The sequence below is a fragment of the Ursus americanus genome, chromosome 29 (genome assembly GCF_024610735.1).
Source record: "Ursus americanus isolate L20-20 chromosome 29, mUrsAme1.1.p, whole genome shotgun sequence".
NCBI classification, from domain to species: domain Eukaryota; kingdom Metazoa; phylum Chordata; class Mammalia; order Carnivora; family Ursidae; genus Ursus; species Ursus americanus.
The window spans coordinates 4,590,883-4,612,456 of NC_142155.1; the positions used below are offsets into that span (position 1 = coordinate 4,590,883).

The 21,574-nt window shown below is 39.5% G+C and overlaps 1 protein-coding gene across 8 annotated transcripts in view; it reads right to left on the bottom strand.

Annotated features, from left to right (window-relative positions):
- BCKDHB (branched chain keto acid dehydrogenase E1 subunit beta) overlaps positions 1-21,574 on the bottom strand; it is a 206,551-nt gene that overhangs the window by 153,963 nt on the left and 31,014 nt on the right. For 7 of the 8 annotated variants that reach the window (XR_006780803.2, XR_015722235.1, XR_006780804.2 and 4 more), the window contains exons 4-6: positions 5,966-6,099; positions 5,297-5,452; positions 2,877-2,985 (exon numbers count right to left, since the gene is read on the bottom strand). Coding sequence is in view for 5 of the 8 variants with exons in the window: in XM_087856923.1 (XP_087713049.1) it covers positions 2,877-2,985; positions 5,297-5,452; positions 5,966-6,099 (399 nt within the window). In the remaining 3 variants the exon portion in view is untranslated. The remainder of the gene's footprint in view (positions 1-2,876; positions 2,986-5,296; positions 5,453-5,965; positions 6,100-21,574) is intronic. The other variant, XM_087856926.1, reaches the window with a different exon arrangement.

The following is a 21,574-nucleotide window of genomic DNA, read 5'->3' on the forward strand; positions in this document are numbered from 1 at the left end:
CATAAATAAAATATAAGCGCTTCTATACATAGATTTTATAAACATTGCATTTTACTCAAAAGTTATCTTTACTTATATATGACTGTTCCATTTAATTAAGATTACTTAGTAATTAACCTAAATGGGCTATTACGTAATGAATACAACTCCCGATTATTTTTGCAAAGGATTGTCAGCCTAGTATTTAAAATACATCTGTGAACCTTCCCAGTATGAATTCCTTTAAAAAAAACTCTAAACGTAAAGGTTCGTATCTTTGGTCTACGCTATTTTAACTATTCCCAAATGTATGCTGAAAATTCAAAAAGAATGTAGGAATAATAGTCAACCTATTAAATTATTATTTACGGATACCAAAAGTCTTCCCATTGCCACCACTTCTCAGTGGCCTCTGAGATAAATCTAAAGTATCTTCCTTCATTGCTCTATTTGATTCTGTTAATACAGAAATGTCTTCTACAAAGCATCTCGGATTACTGAATCAAAAATCTCCATTCCTTTTTATATCATTCCCAACAACTGGAAGTTTGGCGTTTCCTCCACCAGCGTGAAGCGGACCTGAGAGATGAACAGAGCTAGGAAGAGCCTCTGCACGGAGGGCAGTGAAGAAGCCAGGGCAGGACAGCCAGAGCTCCTTCCCTCTCCCCTCCCCTCCAGTAAAAGCAGCGCCCAAAATACAGTCAACTGTAAGATACTGATTTGAACCAGAAGCCAAGTCTAAGAAAACCATGGGTTAAAAGAGTCCTGAATTCTATATAAGAACCGAGAATAAAAGAAGTGGAGATAGGCAGCATGAGTTACTGCTTCAGAACTGATATGAAGCACTAGTTCTCAAAATTTAGTTGGAGTCAGAGTCACCGGGAGGGCCGCGGAGAGACAGCGAAGCCTCACTCTGGAGGTTCTGATTCAACAGGTCGTGAAGTGAGGCCTGACAATTTGCATTTCTAATAAGCTCCCAGGAGGCTTAGGCTGCTGGCCAGGGATCAACGCGAAGGGAACATGGATATGAAGGTTTTGGTGGCTCACTCTGTTTTCCTAGACCACTTTCTTCCGCAGAGAAACTCTCTAGCTGTGAAAGAACCTGTTTAGCTCTCTACTCAGCCACAGGAGGTCAAGAAGAGATTCAGGCTTAAAGTCCTTGAAATGGCGCATAATCACTGGGAAACGTCTGAAAAACGTTTGAGCCCCATTCCTCATCGGTGTTTTTCATAATCTCTCCCAGTGCCGAGGCTACAACAAATTTCTCAAGTTCATTTTCTTAGCAGGAATCCTATAACATTACACATTTCCCTTACCACTCTTAATTTCAAAATTTGCAGCAAAATATTACTTTTCTAAGTTTCTTATTCGCTCTCCAGTTATTAAATATGTACTGAAAAAAATCTGCATTAGCTGATAAGCTTGCACAGTTGGTTGGCCTTACAAATCTAATACCCACAGGTGATCTAAAGAAATTAGCAATCATATAGCTACTCAGGGTCCACCAGCCGTGTTTTCCTATTCACCTCAAGACTTTAAATTCTTACGTTACTTTTAATCACAACAGAATTCCTAAAAAAATGAAAAGATTCCATTTAAAATATGATTACCTTAAAATCACTGGAACTCTGAAAACTTTCCAGTGGAGTATACAATGGCATAACTGCTTTGAAAAACTCTTCAGCAGATTCTTACCAAGTTAAATCAACAGCTACCCTGTTTATTACTCAGAAGAAAAGAAAGAGGATGTTCACAAAGCACCCGTTCGAGAATGTCCCTGGCAGCCTTGTACAAAATAGGCAAAAACCGAAAACAGTGACGGACATTTGTTCATCAACAGGACAATGGATAAATCGTGATTATATTCATATGGCGGAAATACTACTCAGCAATGAGAAAGGCATAAACTGCTGATGATAAGCCACAACATGAATGAATCCCAAAACATGAGGTCGAGAAAGGAGGCAAACACAAAAGAACACACATCGTGTGAACCACTTCTATAAAGCCCCAACACACGTGCAACTCATCTATGGGGACAGAATCGGTAAGTGGCGAAGTCGGGGTAGAGAAAATAGAGTGGCCGGGAAGACGCAGAAGGAGCTTCCTGGAGTGATGGAATTGTTCTAGATTTTGTTTTTCACAGACTATCTGGATGTGTAAGACCACCAAAAAAAATCTAACAAACTGAACAATGGGTATCTGTGCCCTTGATTGCATGTAAATCACATCACAATAAAAAATGATAAGCTTAACTATTTGAGAAAAAGAATGATTTACCAAGGCAACGTTCTTTATATTCAAAATAAAACATACTTCAGACATAGAATAATTTAGAATAATTTGATATTTAAAATTTCCATTTTGGGTGATAAATAAGCAGCCATGAATGAATGGTTACAGAATTATGATTCTGAGCTCAAGGTAGGGTGACTGAACATCTCAGTTTGCCTTAGACAGTCATTCCAGTGTTGACCTGAAGCCACAGCATTGATAGTGCCCCCTTTGCTCTCAAATGTATCCTGACTTAGAGGAAGACCTATAGCTAGAAGGACATTTGATATTATTTGGTATAATGCACTCATTCACTTTTCCATTCAACCTACATTTACTAAGCATCTAGTATGTAGCTAAACATAGTCTCTATGTTCTTGCTACCATTTTGCATTGCTCCTTTGTTTCCACAATCAGAACCTAAAGCAGCTAGATGGATGTTTCCCTAAAGTTAGCATAAAATAAACAGCAAAAGACTAAATATAGAAAAAAGCAATCAGAATTTTCTATAAACAAGGAAAATACAAATCAAGCTTATAAAAAAAAAGGTTACAAATTTTTTGAACTGTGCAAAACAAAATGCATAAAGATATTCACAAATATAAAATAAAGGAAACCTTTACCTGCTGCCCTGTAAAGTATTTTAGGTTCAAAAAATATACAAGGATTTTTATCCTCTATGCATGACAAAAGAAGTCCCTTGGCCTGGAAAGGGCTTCTGGGTACAACCACCTGCAAAAACAGATTTTTTTTAAAAAAAGACCATTTCAGTACAAAATGTAGCCCAGTAAACTCACTTACAAGAAGGGTTGATATTTCAGTAACTAATTGTTACTAATTGCAGAGATCTTGTATTTTTAGCCTAATGACCATTATAATTGTTACATATTGTCCCATCCCCCCAAAATTCCATTTGTTAAACAAGTATTTATCAGCTGTCCCCCATATTCTGGTAGCTAAGATACTGTTGTCTTACAAAGCTAACCCTGCACACACATACTGAAGGAATCTGCAAGAAGCAAAGTTGTCGATATCTTCCTATATTCACCTATAAAACCTTTCCCACTAATACTCTACTGCTACTTTCAAAGGGCATGTAACTCTCCTCCAATTTTAACATATCAAAATCTCCTCCTTTCCCATGAAACACAGGGTCTTCATTTCCTGAAAATAATCCACTGAACTTTATGATCTGGGCACTGTAATGTCCGGTTATTGCAAAGCTGAAAGGAAAGTGTGGATACTGCCCACTTCCCATTGAGATGAAAGGGCTCCAGGACCTTCTTGAGAAGGCCTTTGACAAGGACGAAGATGATCACGGGAGGTGGCTCAAGTGTGAACTGGGCCAAGCACTCTATGTGCATACTACTGTTCAGAGCAACCCGTACTATTATTATTGTCCCCGGTTTAGAAAGAGACACAAGGGATTAAAAGAGATCAAATAATTTGCCCAAAGTTACATTGCTTGCTAGACCAGGGATTCTCCCACAGTTCTTTTTTTTTTTTTTTTAAGATTTTATTTATTTATTTGACAGAGATAGAGACAGCCAGCGAGAGAGGGAACACAAGCAGGGGGAGTGGGAGAGGAAGGAGCAGGCTCATAGCAGAGGAGCCTGATGTGGGGCTCGATCCTGTAACGCCGGGATCACGCCCTAAGCTGAAGGCAGACGCTTAACCGCTGTGCCACCCAGGCGCCCCTCTCCCACAGTCCTGATACCAGAACCTAAGCTCCTACCACACCATTTTGCCTCAAATCACAAACTTAAGTCTAGTTTTTAATGCTGTTAAATAATTGTATAAATACATACCCATGTTACACGGGAAGAGTTATTTAAATAAATCTGAGTTTATCTCAAAGACTCAAATAAGATTCCTTGAAACAAACTACACTGGACTTTCAAAATCAATTTTACACCATTTTAAACTGAAGGATTCTTATTTTAAAACTAGCACAAATCTCACTATTTTCGGTAAACAGACTGCTGAACACATTGCTTACCGTACTACCCAATGTCTTTAGTTTCTCTTCATCTGCTTTCCTCATGTATTTTTAGCATTTTTGTACTATTTTCATCTGGGATTAAAAAGAGGGAAAGGGGCAAGTGTGGAAAGTTAGGAGATCATGAGGGAAAAAAAATCTCTTCTTAAAAATGCTGGGTAAGATCATAAACTTTAAATGTGAATCGGTGTCTAGCTTGGGCACAAAACCAAGTGTTGCTTCGAATGTGGCTTTGGTCCCAGCCTACCACTTCCAGCCTACGTTGAAAACTTACGCAACCTCTACTCAACTAAGAAAGACTTTATCACTTTGCTCTGGCAGAAAAAAATAAAAATAAAACAGATGCGTGTTTACAACCACCTCATGTTATCAAACACACATACAGCCTGGGTGGAGTTTCTATCACGATGCCCTGGAAAGCTCTTCAGCAAATAGAAACAGAAAAGGTAATGTCAAAAATTAAAACAAAGTATGTAAAACAAAGCCACATTTTTTTTTTTTTTATCAAAAGACCCAAGCTATTGTGGAAGGCTTGAGATTATTGTGGAAGGCTTTAAAAGTGAGATGCTTCAAAATTGTTTGATCAAGTATTACCTTATCTGGAAAACATATCTGGATAACAAAGGCTTCTCAGACTGAAGCAAAAGTCCTATCCCTCTGGCTTTGAGGTAAATATGTACTAAACAGCAGATTTATTAAAATTAACCCAGAATCAGTTACGTGAGAAAGCCTCACTAGGAAGAAACAGAGTTTTGAAGGAGGGGGAAGTTAAACCAACTATGTTCTCCATCTCATCCTTTGAAGTTGGTGAAATTACTGTCAGGGTTAAGCCAGTGCTGCTTCAACAAGAATATTCTATAAACCTGGGAACTGGAGAGCTGATCTAAAATAAATACTCTCTTTCTAAAAAAAAACAATTAAGTTCACATTTTATAAATTCCATAAATCCTGTTTGCTTTCCTCTAGACAAGCATATTAGTTAGCAGAACGAACCAAAATGGAAGTATCCAACAGAGATTAAATAAAGTACATCAATGAGGATACCTTGATTCCTGGGCAGTGAGCAAAAAAAGCTTCAGGACTCTGAGAATGATAAAGAGCCCCATGGCCGACACAGCCCCAAGGGGCCCGGATGGTGAGGCTTCCACAATTGAAAAGATCCCCAGAGCGATAGCGATACTTGGCCGCTTCATTAACAATCTGGGGGTTGGGGGGAAAGGAAGGACAGGTCACAAGGAGTTCTTTCTTTCCATCCCTTTCCTTAACCATTTTATTAGATCTTTAAATACACGTCCATAACAAAATAACCATTTTATTAGATCTTTAAATATACATCCATAACAAAATAACTCGTAATGCATTAGCTCAAAGATGACCAAAAAATCCCCAAGATCAGAGGTAAGAGAGTGGAGGCAAAACTTGAACACTTCATGGACTTAACCTAAAAACTGTTCAATTATAGGGGCCCTGAGTGGCCCAGTCAGTTAAGTGTCTGCCTTCCGCTCAGGTCATGATCCCTGTGTCCCTGGATCCAGCCCCCACCCCCTACCCATTTCTGGCTCCCTGCTCAGGGGGAGTCTGCTTCTTCCTCTCCCTCTGCCCCTCCCTCCTGTTGCTCATACTCTCACTCTCACTCTCTCTCAAATAAATAAATAAAATCTTTAAAAAAAAAAGAAAGAAATATTCAATTATAGTAAAATAAAACCTTCTTACCTGATCGAAAGCGGGGAAAATATAATCTGCAAACTGAATTTCTGCAATGGCGGTAGCCCCAGTGACTGCAATCCCAATTCCAAACCCAACGATTCCTTGTTCGCACAATGGCGTGTTGAAAACTCTATCTTTTCCTAAAAAAAGAAAAAATAGCCTTAATATGACGGGAGTGATGTAATACACAACACAATCAAAAATTCAGAGAGTTAATGGTGATGGAGAAAAACAGCACAGAAGAGGTGAAGGAAATAGAAGATAAGTAGCATGATGGTTGGCTTAAATGCAAACATAATAATTAACTGTAAATGATCAGTGTTTCAACTGAAAGAAAGGTTATCACTCTGGGATAAAAGAAAGCAAAACCCAACCACTTAAAAGAAAACAGAGACAGGGGCGCCTGGGTGGCTCAGTTGTTAAGCGTCTGCCTTCGGCTCAGGGCGTGATCCTGGAGTCCCGGGATCGAGCCCCGCATCATGCTCCTCCGCTGGGAGCCTGCTTCTTCCTCTCTCATTCTCCCTGCCTGTGTTCCCTCTCTCGCTGGCTGTCTCTCTCTCTCCATCAAATAAACAAATAAAATCTTAAAAAAAAAAAAAAAAACACCAAAAAAACACGGAGACAAAAGGATAAACAGAAGAGTCCTGAGTAAAAAGAAAGAAAACGAACAAGGAAAGCCCTTCCCAAAACAAGGTGTTGGCACCGCAGGATTAGCAGACAAACTAGACTTTAGGGGAAAAGGCATTACCGGAGATAAAGCAGGAAAATTCAGACTTTCAAAGGTTTCAAGTCACAAGGGGGACATAATTCTAAATTTACACTCATGGAACAACACGGGCTCCAAATAAATAGGAAAAATTAACAGAATTAAAAGGAAAAAATGGATAAATTCCCAATATGGCAGGAGATATTAATATACCAATCTCAGCAACTGACAGAAAAAGCATACCAAAATAAAAAGGCAGGACTAGAGAAGGTTGGAATATGATCAGCAAGGACAACCTAGGTGACACAGTGGACACTGCACCCAACAGCCGAGAATACAAACCCGTTTCAAGGAAGCAGAACACGGACATTCACTGACCACAGACTGGCCTATCCATCCAATCTCAACAAATTTTGAAGGATTAAAATCATAACAGGGTATATTTCCTGACCATGATGAAACTAAGCTAGAAGTCAATAACAGAAGGAGAGTTAGAAAATCCTAAATTAGAAAAAAAATTTAAGTATGTCTAAGTATTCCGAAGAAGAAGAAATTATAAGGAAATTCTGAAGAACTTTGAACTGAATGACATTGACTATTATGTATCAATTTGTTGAGGTTACCAATTTAGTAAGGAGTGGAGTAGCTTTTTTCAGACTGACCTTCCCACATACATTATCAAACTCTGGACACAATATAACAAATAACTGACTTAAAGGCATTGGAGAGCCAAAAAGCACGCCTAAACCAAGGGGGCTTGACCCTTGAAAGAAAGGAAGAGCAATGGATAAGGGTAACATTTATAAGACTTGTCCCGTGAGGGGACTCTCCATTCTCTGTGACAAGGGACTGCTAGGATTCAGAAAAGACAGACTCAGTCTTTATTAGCTCAGAGGTATGAGAGAATGGGGTTCAGGGCTGCCAGTGGCTAGACAATGAGGGACTAAGCCCCTAAAAGAAGAACACTACATAGGGGCACCCCAAAGTCTGTGTGTAAACTCTGTTCAAAACTTTGGCTGACCTCTGTGGCTGCAGGAGACTCGAAGAACCCAGCAGATAACAGCTGGAAGCCCAAAGAGCTGAACAGACTTCAGCTCTACACACTAAGGAAAAGACAGAATTTGAAGTTTGAGACTCTTCAAATTAAAAGAGCTTGATAAACACTCAGGCTTTGCATTGAAACCACAAGGTACACGTTACTAGTGTTCGATTCTCATTTGAAATTTCACCACCTGTCAGCCAATATCAGCATTTCCTGAAAAACCGTAATTTCAGGGAGCTGGATAGACACTAATAATGACCACAGTCCGGCCAGGTGACCAGGAGTCTGTGGACAGATCAGAGATTCATATTTCAGTCCCATAATCGAGTGATACCAGCTCTTCTTGGTGCAAAGAATTCATTCTCAGCTCAATCATTCCTTTTGAATACGAACCACAAATAGGGCAGGTGCTGGGAAACGCCAGCCAGACACATCCTGTAGTTTGCACTCTAAATGCAGCTGCAAAAACTTAAAAGCATGATTCATACTCATCACCATCTGTGACTATCTTCTGAAATTGTGACCTCTATACTCATCAGTTCCCTATTTGACTGAGGATAGCTTGATAATTTCTGAAAATCTAGGACTCCACCAAACTAAGAACAATTCATTAGTAGAAAATGAACAAAGATTCTAGCTGCCTCCTGGGGCATCCACATCCTTGGAGTACCTGAGTCACCTTACCCAGGTGAGCTGTGTTCTTATTTAGTCCCTGCCACTTCAAGTTCCCTGCATTCAGGTTATTTTTCATCTCAGTAAATACAGCCTTTTTTGCTGCTAGAAGGTGGCAAAGTTGAATTCCTCAGAACTGTTACTCAAACAAACGCTTGGTTTGAGGAAACAGCTTAATTTAACAACTCTCTCCAACAAGCTGCAATGATATGAACTATACGTTAAAAATCTGTTTCTATTTTCTCCCAAAAAGGTAATGATTGAGGATAACAGCACATGACTTCCTCTATGTCATAATGCAATTAACCCTGCTATAAAGTTCATACACTAAGTATCCCAATGGGTAAGTTAACACATACAGTGATTGTGCCATGAGTCAAGACAGATCTGGTTTTCAGTGCTATCTCCACAAATTACTAAACTCCCTAAGGCTCAATTCCCTTTTTCATTTTTTTTTATTATATTATGTTAGTCACCATACAGTACATCCCTGGTTTCTGATGTAAAGTTCGATGATTCATTAGTTGCGTATAACACCCAGTGCACCATGCAGTACGTGTCCTCCTTAATACCCGTCACCAGCCTATCCCATTCCCCCACCCCCCTCCCCTCTGAAGCCCTCAGTTTGTTTCTCAGAGTCCATAGTCTCTCATACTTCATTCCCCCTTCTGATTACCCCTCTTTCTTTATCCCTTTCTTCTCCTACCGATCTGCCTAGTTCTTATGTTCCATAGATGAGAGAAATCATATGATAATTGTCTTTCTCTGCTTGACTTATTTCACTTAGCATTATCTCCTCCAGTGCCGTCCATGTTGCAGCAAATGTTGAGAACTCGTTCTTTCTGATAGCTGAGTAATATTCCATTGTATATATGGACCACAGCTTCTTAATCCAGTCATCTGTTCAAGGGCATCTCGGTTCCTTCCACGATTTAGCTATTGTGGACAATGCTGCTATGAACATTGGGGTGCATATGGTCCTTCTCTTCACTACGTCTGTATCTTTGGGGTAAATACCCAGTATTGCAATGGCTGGGTCATAGGGTAGCTCAGTTTTTAACTTTTTAAGGGACCTCCACACTGTTTTCCAGAGTGGCTGCACCAACCTGCATTCCCACAAAAACGTAGGAGGGATCCCCTTTCTCCACATCCTCTCCAGCAATTGCTGTTTCCTGCCTTATTAATTTTTGCCATTCTAACTGGCGTAAGGTGGTATCTTAGTGTGGTTTTGATTTGAATTTCCCTGATGGCTAATGATTTTGAACATTTTTTCATGTGGGTGACTGTGATTTTAAATAGGAGGGTCAGGAAGGCCCCACTGAGAGGTGACATATACAGAAAGAGTTGAAGGAAGTGAGAAAGTGCACTGTGCCCATATTTGAGGGAATAAACATTCCAGGCAGAGAGATCAGCAAGTGCAAAGGTCCTGGGGTGTGGGCATTTCTTGTTACATCAGACGAAAGGTAAGAAGTCCAGAATGCCTGGTCTGTGGTAGGAGATGAAGCTGAAGAGTTGAGAGAGTGGGCTGGGGAGGTGGCACAGATCAGACAGAGCCTTGTAAATCACCGTCAGCTCTCTTTTACTATGACAATGAGTGCGTCAACAAGTAGGTGAGGGAGACAGGAAGCCATTGAGCAAAATCATGCCATTCTCTCAACTACATTCCATCTCTCTAGCTGGTATTTGGTGAATAGCCTCTAACCAGGTTAAGAGGGACATGGCAAGTCTGATTACAGGACACTACAATACCAGTAAGAGATGAGGACACCTAATTGCAGAAAAGGTGTGAGACTCTGGATATGGTCTAAATATAGAGTAGAAAGGATTTGCTGATAAAATGGATATGGAGCCTGAGTCAGAGAAAAATGCCAAGGATGACTCAAAGGCTTCTGGCCCACACAAGCTGAAGGACAGAGTTGCCCTTAACAAGGAAGGGCAAACTATGAAGCATGTTGGGATGAAATACCAGGAGTTCAGTTAAGGAGAGGTTACCTTCAGCTCATAAAGCTTGTAAATAGACTGTTAGATATAGGAGTTGAAAGTCTTCAGCATCAAGACAGCAGTAAAAAACACAGGCCTGGATACGATTGCCAAGCAAATTTATGTGCGTACATTGAGGAAAGATCCAATGTTAAAAAGACAAGCGGTGAGAACTAATATAATCAGCAAAGTTGAAAAAAAAAAAAAAAAGCCAGAGTTTGGAGGAAAAGTAGGAGGATGCGCTGGCCTAGAAGCCTCTTCTAAGAGGCTAGAGTAATCAGCTTGTGCTGTATGCGGCCAATTCCAAGTGAGGAGGGCTGAGAATTGTGTAATTGGTGATCTTGACACTAGCAGTGTCAGCAAAGTAGGAGGGAGGGAGAGAATAAAAGCTTAGATCAAGAGGAAGTGGGGGAGGACATATCGGAGACGATGAGTAATGATAATTATTGGGAGAAATTTTGCTGTAAAGGAGAAAAAAGGAGCAACAACTAGCTGGACAAAAATATGGGATCAATAAAGGGAACTGTTTTGTAAGACTAAAAAAAGTATATTTGCAGGCTGATAAAAATGATCAATAAAAAAGGAAGAACTGATTAAGAAAATTAACAAAATGGGGAGATGGAAGACCAACCGGGGCTTTGTCTTTGATGGGGAGGAAGGCGTCTAGTGTGGAGAGGTTGACAGGAACCCTTGCATTCAGTAAGAGTGCGGGAGGAAGGCATGTATGGGCACTGACACAGGAGTGCGTGCAGCAGTGAGAGCGTGTCAACGTTCTCTCTTCACTGCATCTATCTTCTTGGCAAAACATGAAACTAGATTATTGGTAAAAAGTAAGGATGGGAGGGGCGCCTGGGTGGCACAGCGGTTAAGCGTCTGCCTTCGGCTCAGGGCGTGATCCCAGCGTTGTGGGATCGAGCCCCACATCAGGCTCTTCCGCTGTGAGCCTGCTTCTTCCTCTCCCACTCCCCCTGCTTGTGTTCCCTCTCTCGCTGGCTGTCTCTATCTCTGTCGAATAAATAAATAAAATCTTTAAAAAAAAAAAAAAAAGTAAGGATGGGAGCAGCAGTGTTGAGGAGAGAAAAGTATGAAATAGTCATCTGGGAAAATGGAGAAGTGAAGGGACCAGGATCAGGCAGCAGGACGGTAGGTAGCATGAGCAACCCCTAGAGATTACTAGTTTCAGACTAACAGTGACATCAGTTGCAAGATGACTTTTTTCTCTGGCAACATTCTGCTTAAGATTGAGGGTTTAGAAAATGGCGTTGAGAAAATTGGACAGCCACATGCAGAGGAATGAAACTGGACCACTTTCTTACACTATACACCAAAATGACTCAAAATGGATGAAAGACCTAAATGTGAGACAGGAATCCATCAAAATCATAGAGGAGAACACAGGCAGCAACCTCTACGACCTTGGCTGCAGCAACTTCTTACTAGATACATCTCCAAAGGCAAGGGAAACAAAGGCAAAAATGAACTATTGGGACTTCATCAAGATAAAAAGCTCCCGCACAGCAAAGGAAACAGTCAACAAAACCAAAAGACAACTGACAGAATGGGAGAAGATATTTGCAAATGTCTTATCAGATAAAGGGCTAGTATCAAAAATCTATAAAGAACTTATCAAACTAAACACCCAAAGAACAAATAATCCAATCAAGAAATGGGCAGAAGACAGGAACAGGCGTTTCTCCAAAGAAGACATTCAAATGGCCAACAGACACATGAAAAAATGCTCCACATCACTTGGCATCAGGGAAATACAAATCAAAACTACAATGAGATACCACCTCACACCTGTCAAAATGGCTAAAATTAACAAGTCAGGAAATGACAGATGTTGGTGAGGATATGGAAAAAGGGGAACCCTCTTACACTGTTGGTGGGAATGCAAGCTGAGGCAGCCACTCTGGAAAACAGAATGGAGGTTCCTCAAAAAGTTGAAGATAGAGTTACCCTACAGCCCAGCAATTGCACTACTGGGTATTTACCCCAAAGATACAAATGTAGTGATGCGAAGGGGCACATGCACCCCAATGTTTATAGCAGCAATGTCCACAATAGCCAAACTACAGAAAGAGCCTAGATGTCCATGGACATTTGAATGGATAAAGATGTGGTGTATATATATAGATATGTATGTGCACAAACACACACAATGGAATACTACTCAGCCACCAAAAAAATGAAATCTTTCCATTTGCATCAACCCAGATGGAACTAGAGGGTATTATACTAAGCAAAATAAGTCAGAGAAAGACAATTATCATATGTTCTCACTCATATGTGGGATTTAAGAAACTAGAGGATCGTAGGGGAAGGGAGGGAAAAATAAAACAAGACAAAATCAGAAAGGGAGACAAACCATAAAGACTTTTTTTTTTTAAGATTTTATTTATTTATTTGAGATAGAGAAAAAGTAGGAGAGAGAGCAAGAGCAGGGGGGCAGAGGGAGAGGGAGAAGCAGGATCCCCACTAAGCAGGGAGCCCAATGTGGAGCTTGATCCCAGGACCCCAGTATCATGACCTGAGCCGAAGGCAGACGCTTAACCGACTGAGCCACCCAGGCACCCCAAGAGATTCTTCACCATAGGAAACAAACTGAGGGTTCCTGGAAGGGAGGGGGGTGGGGGAATGGGGTAACTGAGTGATGGACATTAGGGAAGGCACATGATGTAATGAGCACTGGGTATTATAAAAGACTGATGAATCACCTGAACTCTACCACTGAAACTAATAATACACTATATGTTAATTAATTGAATTTAATTAAAAATAAAAAATAAAAGATTGAGGGTTTAGAGATCAAGGTCGCTGAGATGGGATTTTCCCAAGCAAATTATGACATGGAATTTCAACTGGGTATAAAGGGAAGAAAGGTCATCAGGAAAGTGAGATACATGACAGGGTGGTGTAATTCATGGCTTTTAAGAATCAACAAGGTCAAACGGTTGTTGGATTGGAGGTACTGGAAGCAGCGAGCTGGGGAAGTTCAAGGTGGAAGTCAGAGCTGGGGATGCTTTAAATTGAGATCTTGGAGGGACTACAGTTATTACTGATAATGATAACATCTGGAATAGGATGGCTGGAGAGAGGGGCTGAGGTAGGGTGGAAGACGAGATCACTAGAGACAGAGACGGAACACTGGGAACACCGTCCATGTGGATACTGACAGGAGTAGGGGAGAGGGAGACAGTGAGCCAAGCTGGAATGAAGAACGCCAAGCCTGGCGTGAATGGATGACAACGAAGGATAGTATTAGTGTTCAGGATTCAGTAATTTACTGATTTATTGATAGTGCTCAATAAATGTTTACTTTCGAAGGAAAAATAAATAATGGAAGCTAGGTTTCTTTGGATTCAGACATCCAGTCTTTCTTTACTTTCTGAGGTGACTAAACTCAGCTTTTTGATATTTAGAACCGAGTTTCTCAGATTCCCCCCTATTTAGCAGGAGTATGTGATTACATAATAATCTCACACAGACCACATTCTTTTGGTCAGGTGGTACACAGAATTTCAGAACAGCCCTGAAACACACAGCCATTTAAAACATTCATCCAGGGACGCCTGGGTGGCTCAGTCGGTTAAACGTCTGCCTTCAGCTCAGGTCCTGATCCCAGGGTCCTGGGATCGAGCCCTGCATTGGGCTCCTTGTTCAGCGGGGACTCTGCTTCTCCCTCTGCCTGCTGCTCCCCCTGCTTGTGCGCACGCACTCTCTCTCCCCCTCTCTGTCAAATAAATAAATAAAATCTTTAAAAAAAAATAAAAATAAAAACAAGGCATCCATCCATATGATAAACAAAATGTAAGACCAGTTGCAATTGCTAACTTTCAACAGCAGCTTGAGTCTAATGATTCCCTAGTTTCTGAAGCTCAAGGAAAGTTGCAAGGACGAGGCAGCTTCATCAAAGGGCTATAAATCAAGTTCAGCGAATGTTTAGTTAAGTGGTCAGGGGCTTTGATTTCATAAGAAAGGAAAAATACGATGCCTACTCTGAAATAGCTCTTCAATGCCCAACAAGCTTTGACTAAGTCATAAAAAAGGAAATACTATCCAAATTACTTCTTTCTTAACCTCATATAACAGAGTAAAATCCAGTTAACATTTCAGATAAACTTACTGCTATTGATGCTACAGGTACCTAGTGGAAAAGGTATTCATATAACATGCTATCTTCTTAAGTTTTGCTATCTGTGCTTAAATTTTAGGCTATCTCTTCGTATAACTCCATGATTTCTTGAGTCCATGCAAACACGTGTAGAATGCCAGATGTTTGGTCATTTAAATAACTGACGTGTTAGTATCTCGATTGTTGACAAAAATCAGGTATAAAGTCATACCACCACTTTCCTAACAGTTTTCTTCTTTTGTAAAGGGAACGTGATTAAGAAAGTTCATATCACTGGCAGCACACTGAGACATTGAAGATACTGTCCACCACGTAATGTCAAATAGCAAGAGAAAACCAGCAGCTGGCTTTTCCAGCCAGAGTCACAGATGGACACAACTGAGTCCACCAGTGAACCCGGTTCCCTACCACAACATTTAGGCCACAACTAGCCCAGAATCAGTGAGAAGAGTGCAAAGAAACAATAATTAGGCAAAAAGGAGCAGCAGCCATAGGTTAAGGCGACAACCAATTACCTCCTGGTAGGTTACGAAAGTCAGTGAGTACCTCCTTCTGTTCAGTGCCCACACATTTTTTGGGAAACATGACTAGAGTTTTAAATTAGCTTTCCTTATGAACACAGTGGTCCTGCAAGCTATTAAATCTACCTTGGGTAAAATTAAATTTCTTTTTCCCATAAAATTTCTAAAAAGGCCGCTTTAAAACTGCCCATCTCTAAGCAACACGTATTTCCTTAGGACACAAATCTGAACAGGTCAGTATATCCTTCCAGAAAAGAGATCCACTCCATCAGGGAAACACCTCCCGAGTCCCAGATTCCCAGACCAAAAGGGTAAATAAGGACATGAAACATTCATGACTAACCTATAAAATAAACCAAAGGCAAGGCCATTATAGATATAATTTTGACGGGGAGGGAGGCAGATAACACATCACAATAATTTCAGTCACAGACTTTCTGGAATATGTTGTGATTTTACATTTTAAAGTCTGATGATAAAGAATTTGACAAAGATGAAAGGCATCTGTTTTAGGGTCAAGTAAAGCAAAAATAAAAAGTTAATCCAGAAGATCACTTCTACCTCTTAAAATAAGTAGAAAAGTAAATAGAGTATTCTATTCATTAGAAGGACATTTAGAGAATAAACATGCAAACAAATTTTAAAACTAGAAATACCAGGTAGAATGACTGTACAATTTATCTTCCAAAGGGAAATGTATGCGAGTGTGAAGGATACTAAGAATAATTAACAGGTGTTAATTGATCTTAACAGGCCTAAACTGTGTAGTCCCAGGAAAACGGGGCTGTTCTAAATGAACCAAGACACATAGTCACTATTATTAGGGTTAAATAATATTAACACCTAGATAAAAAGTAATAAGGGAAATATAAAGCGCAGTGTTCACCTTGGCCATAACTAACCTACCATATATTAGCATCCTAAATTAGGATATTCATGTTTCAGAGCTGGAAAATTAAGAAGTGAATTGAATAAGCCATTCTACCATCAAGGTAATGCTCACAGTTTACTCCCTACAGTGGGCACTGTGATGCCTGCAGCCCAGACCCCCATGTGTGAGGAACTTGTTGCCTTGCTTGCTGAGCATGCTGTGGGCAAAGAGACATCAGCAGTCAGCCCTTTTAGGGACTGTAATGAACTTTCACCTGTAATGAACTTTCTAGCTCAAGGTCATGAGTGGTGGCCACTATCCAATGATTGATCAGTGTGAGAGTATAAAGGTCTGGTCATTTCAGTCCAATTAGGGACAACCCAAAGGGTCATTATGACTCCAGAGATCCCGACCCCTCCACGGTTGGCCATGGTGGTCCTAGGACCTAAATCACTTCTGGACATCTCCCTCTGCCCAATCCTGCTTTCACTTGTAAGCAGCACACTATCCATGGTTCCAGAAGACTCCAGGTTCTAACATTTCCAGATTTAGGAAGTTTACCTGTATTTACAATTACCTTACAACATTCTCCAAATGTCTCTGGGCAACAATGGATAGAAAGGGTTGTTAGTGGGCCTTGTCCTACAGATTCCACCTCTATTTCTCAGAAAACCCTTGGTAAAGAGATCCGGGTCATTAAAATGGGTGAGAAGAAAATGAAAGAAGTCAACCAGGAGCAAATCCATATGCTTAGTAAATGTTTACTGAATGAACAGATGGAGGGATGAAATGCAAAAGTGCCTCTGTAATCAAGAAGTCTACAATTTTGGGTACAGATCCAAAAGTACGCACAGATCCAACAACCAGTTCCAAGGATTCAATGACTAGATTAAAATGTGTAAGCTCCTTTCCTGAGAACACAGACGGTTTCATTCATCTTTGGACACTCAATAGTATCTAGCACAATGGCTTGAGTTTAATAGACCTTCAACAGCATTACTTGAATGAACAAACTTAAAAGACCCATCATCTTGGGTTGAAAAGGTATTTAAGTCTGTGGTAATCAGGATGTGGTCATGTCCCACAAGTACTCAAGGCATGTAGATATGACAGCAAGGCAAAAAGAAGTCTGGTTGAAAGAGACATGTACTAAGTAACATATACATGAAATCCCTTTAATATATAATAGGAAAACGTGACCACAAAGAGAGACCACACACTCACACCAGCATAAAGATGAGAATTATGTTCCATTATCTCTAGTACCTAGTTCTTGGCACAGAGTAACATTTAAAAAATATTTGTTAAGTGGATGGCTGAATGAAAAAGTAATCAAAATAATATTGAAATAAAAAGGATATTAAATATTAAAATAAAAAAATCAGGGGAAATTATAAAATCAGATCATATTATCTTGAAAATCCAATTATCCACACACAAAATTAATGGCTTATTTACCTCATGGCTATATTTTAGGTGGCCACATCTTAGAGAAATCCATCTTAGAAATGACAGAAAGGGAAGAATTAATTTTAAGCAACTCATCAAGACTGACAGAGGGATCATCTGGTTGAAGGTGAGCCATAATGATTGTGAAACAATAATGGTCAATATCAAAGGCCAAGGCTTCTCACACCTGTACAAGATAGACAACTTGGTTAAAAGAAAAATATTCTCTTGTACTCCTCACGTCAACTTCAGTCAGTTTTATTATGTTATTTTAATACACACAAAATTAAACTTAGTATTTACTGCCCTCATAAGACAAAGGTAAAACAAATTTGTAAATACAAAAATAACTGTATAACCAATTAAATTGAGATTAACAGCAAAAATACAGTGTAACAAACCATGGTTTCCTGCTAAAATGAGAGCACCAATGGAACTTTAGGTCTTTTTTTTTTTTTTTTACTTTAATCATTTTAATGGAGGAAAAAATGCATTTTCACTTAAATTTACCCTACGACATAATATGTATGACCTCATGGCTTTCTTTACTAGGTCAGGGTAATCAGACTTACTAAATAAAACCACCCACAAGCATTCCTTGGATGATAATTTTAAGAAAGTTGCTTCAAGATAAAGTTGGTACCACCACCATATCAAAATCTGCATTAAATGTGTAGCTATTCGATTATTGCTGGAATCAGGTAAAGAACGTTCTTCGGTGTGTAATTACTGATTAACTTACTGCTAGTGAACTGTTGAAAGGTGCTATATTAAAAAATGGAATCCTGAAATTCATCTGACTGTAACTTGATTACATCATCACGAGATCGCTGCTGTAACACAGGATAACCCGCGTCCTTCCGGTGGGGCACGAAGGGATGCTCCTACCACTGTGTGTTACCAGAATCTCAAGTGAAAGCTTCGTACACTTCAGACACTGTGAAGTAGTTACCCTTCACAGGCACAAACAATAAACACACAGATTTTATCATATGGTAACACTTGCTTATGCGGCAGGTGTCTGGATGACCCCAAATCTGGTTTCTTTTAAATGTTTATCATTGATATTAGACCCCCCAAAATGTTAAATCTCACTGAAGATATGAAAACTCCCAGAATATTCATAGACTCATAGAGTTAGCTAATAACCGTTAGAGAAACTATGTCCTAGGAAAAGAACAATACCAAATAATCAACTCCACTGTTCAATTTTTTTTCTAGTCCATATTTATTTTTTTTAATATTTTTTATTATATTGTTAGTCACCATACAGTACATCCCTGGTTTTTGATGTAAAGTTTGATGATTCATTAGTTGCGTATAACACCCAGTGCACCATGCAATACTGTTCAATTTTAGAAAAAAAAAATCTACTTGGAAATAAATTGAAAAAACTATTTTTTAAAGTAAATTACACATGGAAAGTGTGGCAGTTGTTTAAAAACAAAAGTTTTGGGTTTGTTTTTTTTTTTTTAACTTTGTATGGTTAACTGGAAAAAAGTGGTCACATGGGATTAATTCATCTTTCATTTAAACAAAGATTCCTTTGGGACACTGGGTGGCTCACTCAGTCTGCCTTTGGCTCAGGTCATGATCCTGGAGTCCTGGGGTGGAGCCCAGTGGCTTCAGGCTCCCTGCTCAGTGGGGAGCCTACCTCTGCCCCTCCCCTGCTCCTGCTCTCTCTCTCTCTAATGAATAAATAAAATCTTAAATAAATAAAATAAAGAAAGATTCCTAAATAAAAAAAAATATAGGGACACTACCATGTTGTATCTATCTATTAGGGGAAAATTCAGTTATACCTACGAGAAATTTCACAAGGGATAAAAGTATATTTTTTAAATAAAAAAAAAACTAGGTAGAGAATCCATGAAATAATATAATGATCATGTAAAAGTTATGGTTGGGTATCCAAGAAAAGCAAGCAGAACAACAAATGACAGCATCACAGAACCCTAGCCCTACTGAACAACAAATGACAGAATCACAACACCCTAGCCCACCAGCCCCACATTTCTTCAAATAAGGAAACTCAATCTTAATTTATGTGACTTGCCCAAAGACAACAGCCAATAACTGGCAGCCTTGGTACTCTAAGGCTTGCACCATTCTACTAGAGAAATTTATTTCCTAAATTGGCTCCACTACTCAATTCAAATGCTAACATGTATCAAATTAGACTTTAATTATCGGCACCACAGTCACAGATGCAAAATAGTTCTGAACATTTAATCTGAATGTAATAAGTCTTTACGGGAAATTCTGAAAATTCCCTCAAATGCTTCTCCAAAAAGCTAAAGCAAGTAAGATAGCTGGGTTAATGACATGACCTAGTTTCTAACAATGAAGTGAAAGAAAAAACACCTTTAAAAGAAAACAGCACTTTAAAAATTATCGAGAAAACAATTGAGAATTTAAGAAGAATTTTTAAAAGGTATGCTTCAAACTTTGAGTCAATAATTACATAGCAAGATAGCACTGCCAGCCTGTATAAATGTATACATGCTTCTATCTAGAAATAGTATAAAATCTCCAAACTGTGCATAAAGCTAAGATGTGAAAGTGCCACGCAATGTTTACACTATCCATTAGGGTAAAGGGATAAAGGGGAAGGGAAGCGATTACATACATACCCAGGAAATTTTAGAGAAAGATTCGGATTTTTAGATTCAACTGCATATCCAACTGACTATATCAATTTCATAGTTCAAACGATCTTAATTATGAGGAGTTATTTTAAAACACTTCAATTGCATTCAACATTTCCTGCTTGCTATGCTCCTGAAGTCATGCATCAACTTTAAAGAGATTTCTACTTTTTAGTGAATAATAAAGAAATCTTAAAGGGTAAAATAAAAATGATTCTGGTGCTTGAAAACTGGATCTTCTTTTGTTTGCCAAGAAATTCGATTACTACGAGCAATTACCAGATTAGAGACTACTAGAAATTTGGAATCCTGAAACGAAATTATTTTAAGATGAACAAAGTGCTCAGTGCCACCACTTAGATCTTTAATGAATCCGTCGTACCCTAAGAGGTGGACCAAACGGGCCACAGAATAAGAGAGTAGGATCTCCGGCATACCCTCGCAAGTTCATCGGACAGAGATGGGAGGGGAGAATATCAAGGCCTCCCGAATCCTTTTGACACTGTCAGAGGCTTTAATTCTGACGCAGCAAAAAACAATTTGATAGGATTTGTTTTTACCCAATGCAGTATTTACACAAAATATATACTTGACCACATACAAGGCACTGTAGTCGGTGGCTACAAATGACAGAGATAATGAGATATCGATGAAACGACTATCAACATTTAAACATTCAAAAAACTTATGTGGTAAGGATATAAGCCAAACAACAATAACTATGATACAAGGAAATAATATGAAAATAAGATGCTATCAGAAGAGAGGGGAAGGTGAAATTCTTTCAGGCTCGGAGGGATCACATGACATTTCACGAACGAGAAGACATGGCATTGGGCACTCAAGAATCGGCCAGGTTCTGACAGCACAGAAAGAAGAGGGGTACAGGGGTGGGGAATGAAGTTCGGAGTCTGAGAAGGGAACCAAGGAAGCTGAAGCATTAAGGGATTAGAGGCATTAGTGGGAGATGAAGGTGGAAAGGTTCAGTGTGTCCCCAAATTAGCAGAGTGGTTAAAGGATGTGCTCCAGAGTCAGAACACCGGGGTTCAGATGTGACTCGGCTTCCCGGTTGTGTCAGCTTGGACTGTGCTTCAGTTTGTTCATTCATAAAATGAGGATAAAAATAAAGAACCTGGGGCGCCTGGGTGGCACAGCAGTTAAGCGTCTGCCTTCGGCTCAGGGCGTGATCCCGGCGTTATGGGATCAAGCCCCACATCAGGCTCCTCCGCTATGAGCCTGCCTCTTCCTCTCCCACTCCCCCTGCTTGTGTTCCCTCTCTCGCTGGCTGTCTCTATCTCTGTCGAATAAATAAATAAAATCTTTAAAAAAAAAAAAAAAACTTCCAAAACTTCATTTCTTAAAAAAAAAATAAAATAAAAAATAACGAACCTGCCTAGAACTGAGGTTGATCTGAGGTATAATAAGATAAGCCATGTACAAGTTCTTCGCAAATCATAAAGCATTCTAAAAATGTAAAGTATTATTATCAGGATAGTAGTAAATGAAAAGGGTTTGAGAACACTACACAATCAACAGGATTTAATAGCTGTTAGTTGAGAGGCACATGGAGCAGAGAAGCCCCTGAGGGCTG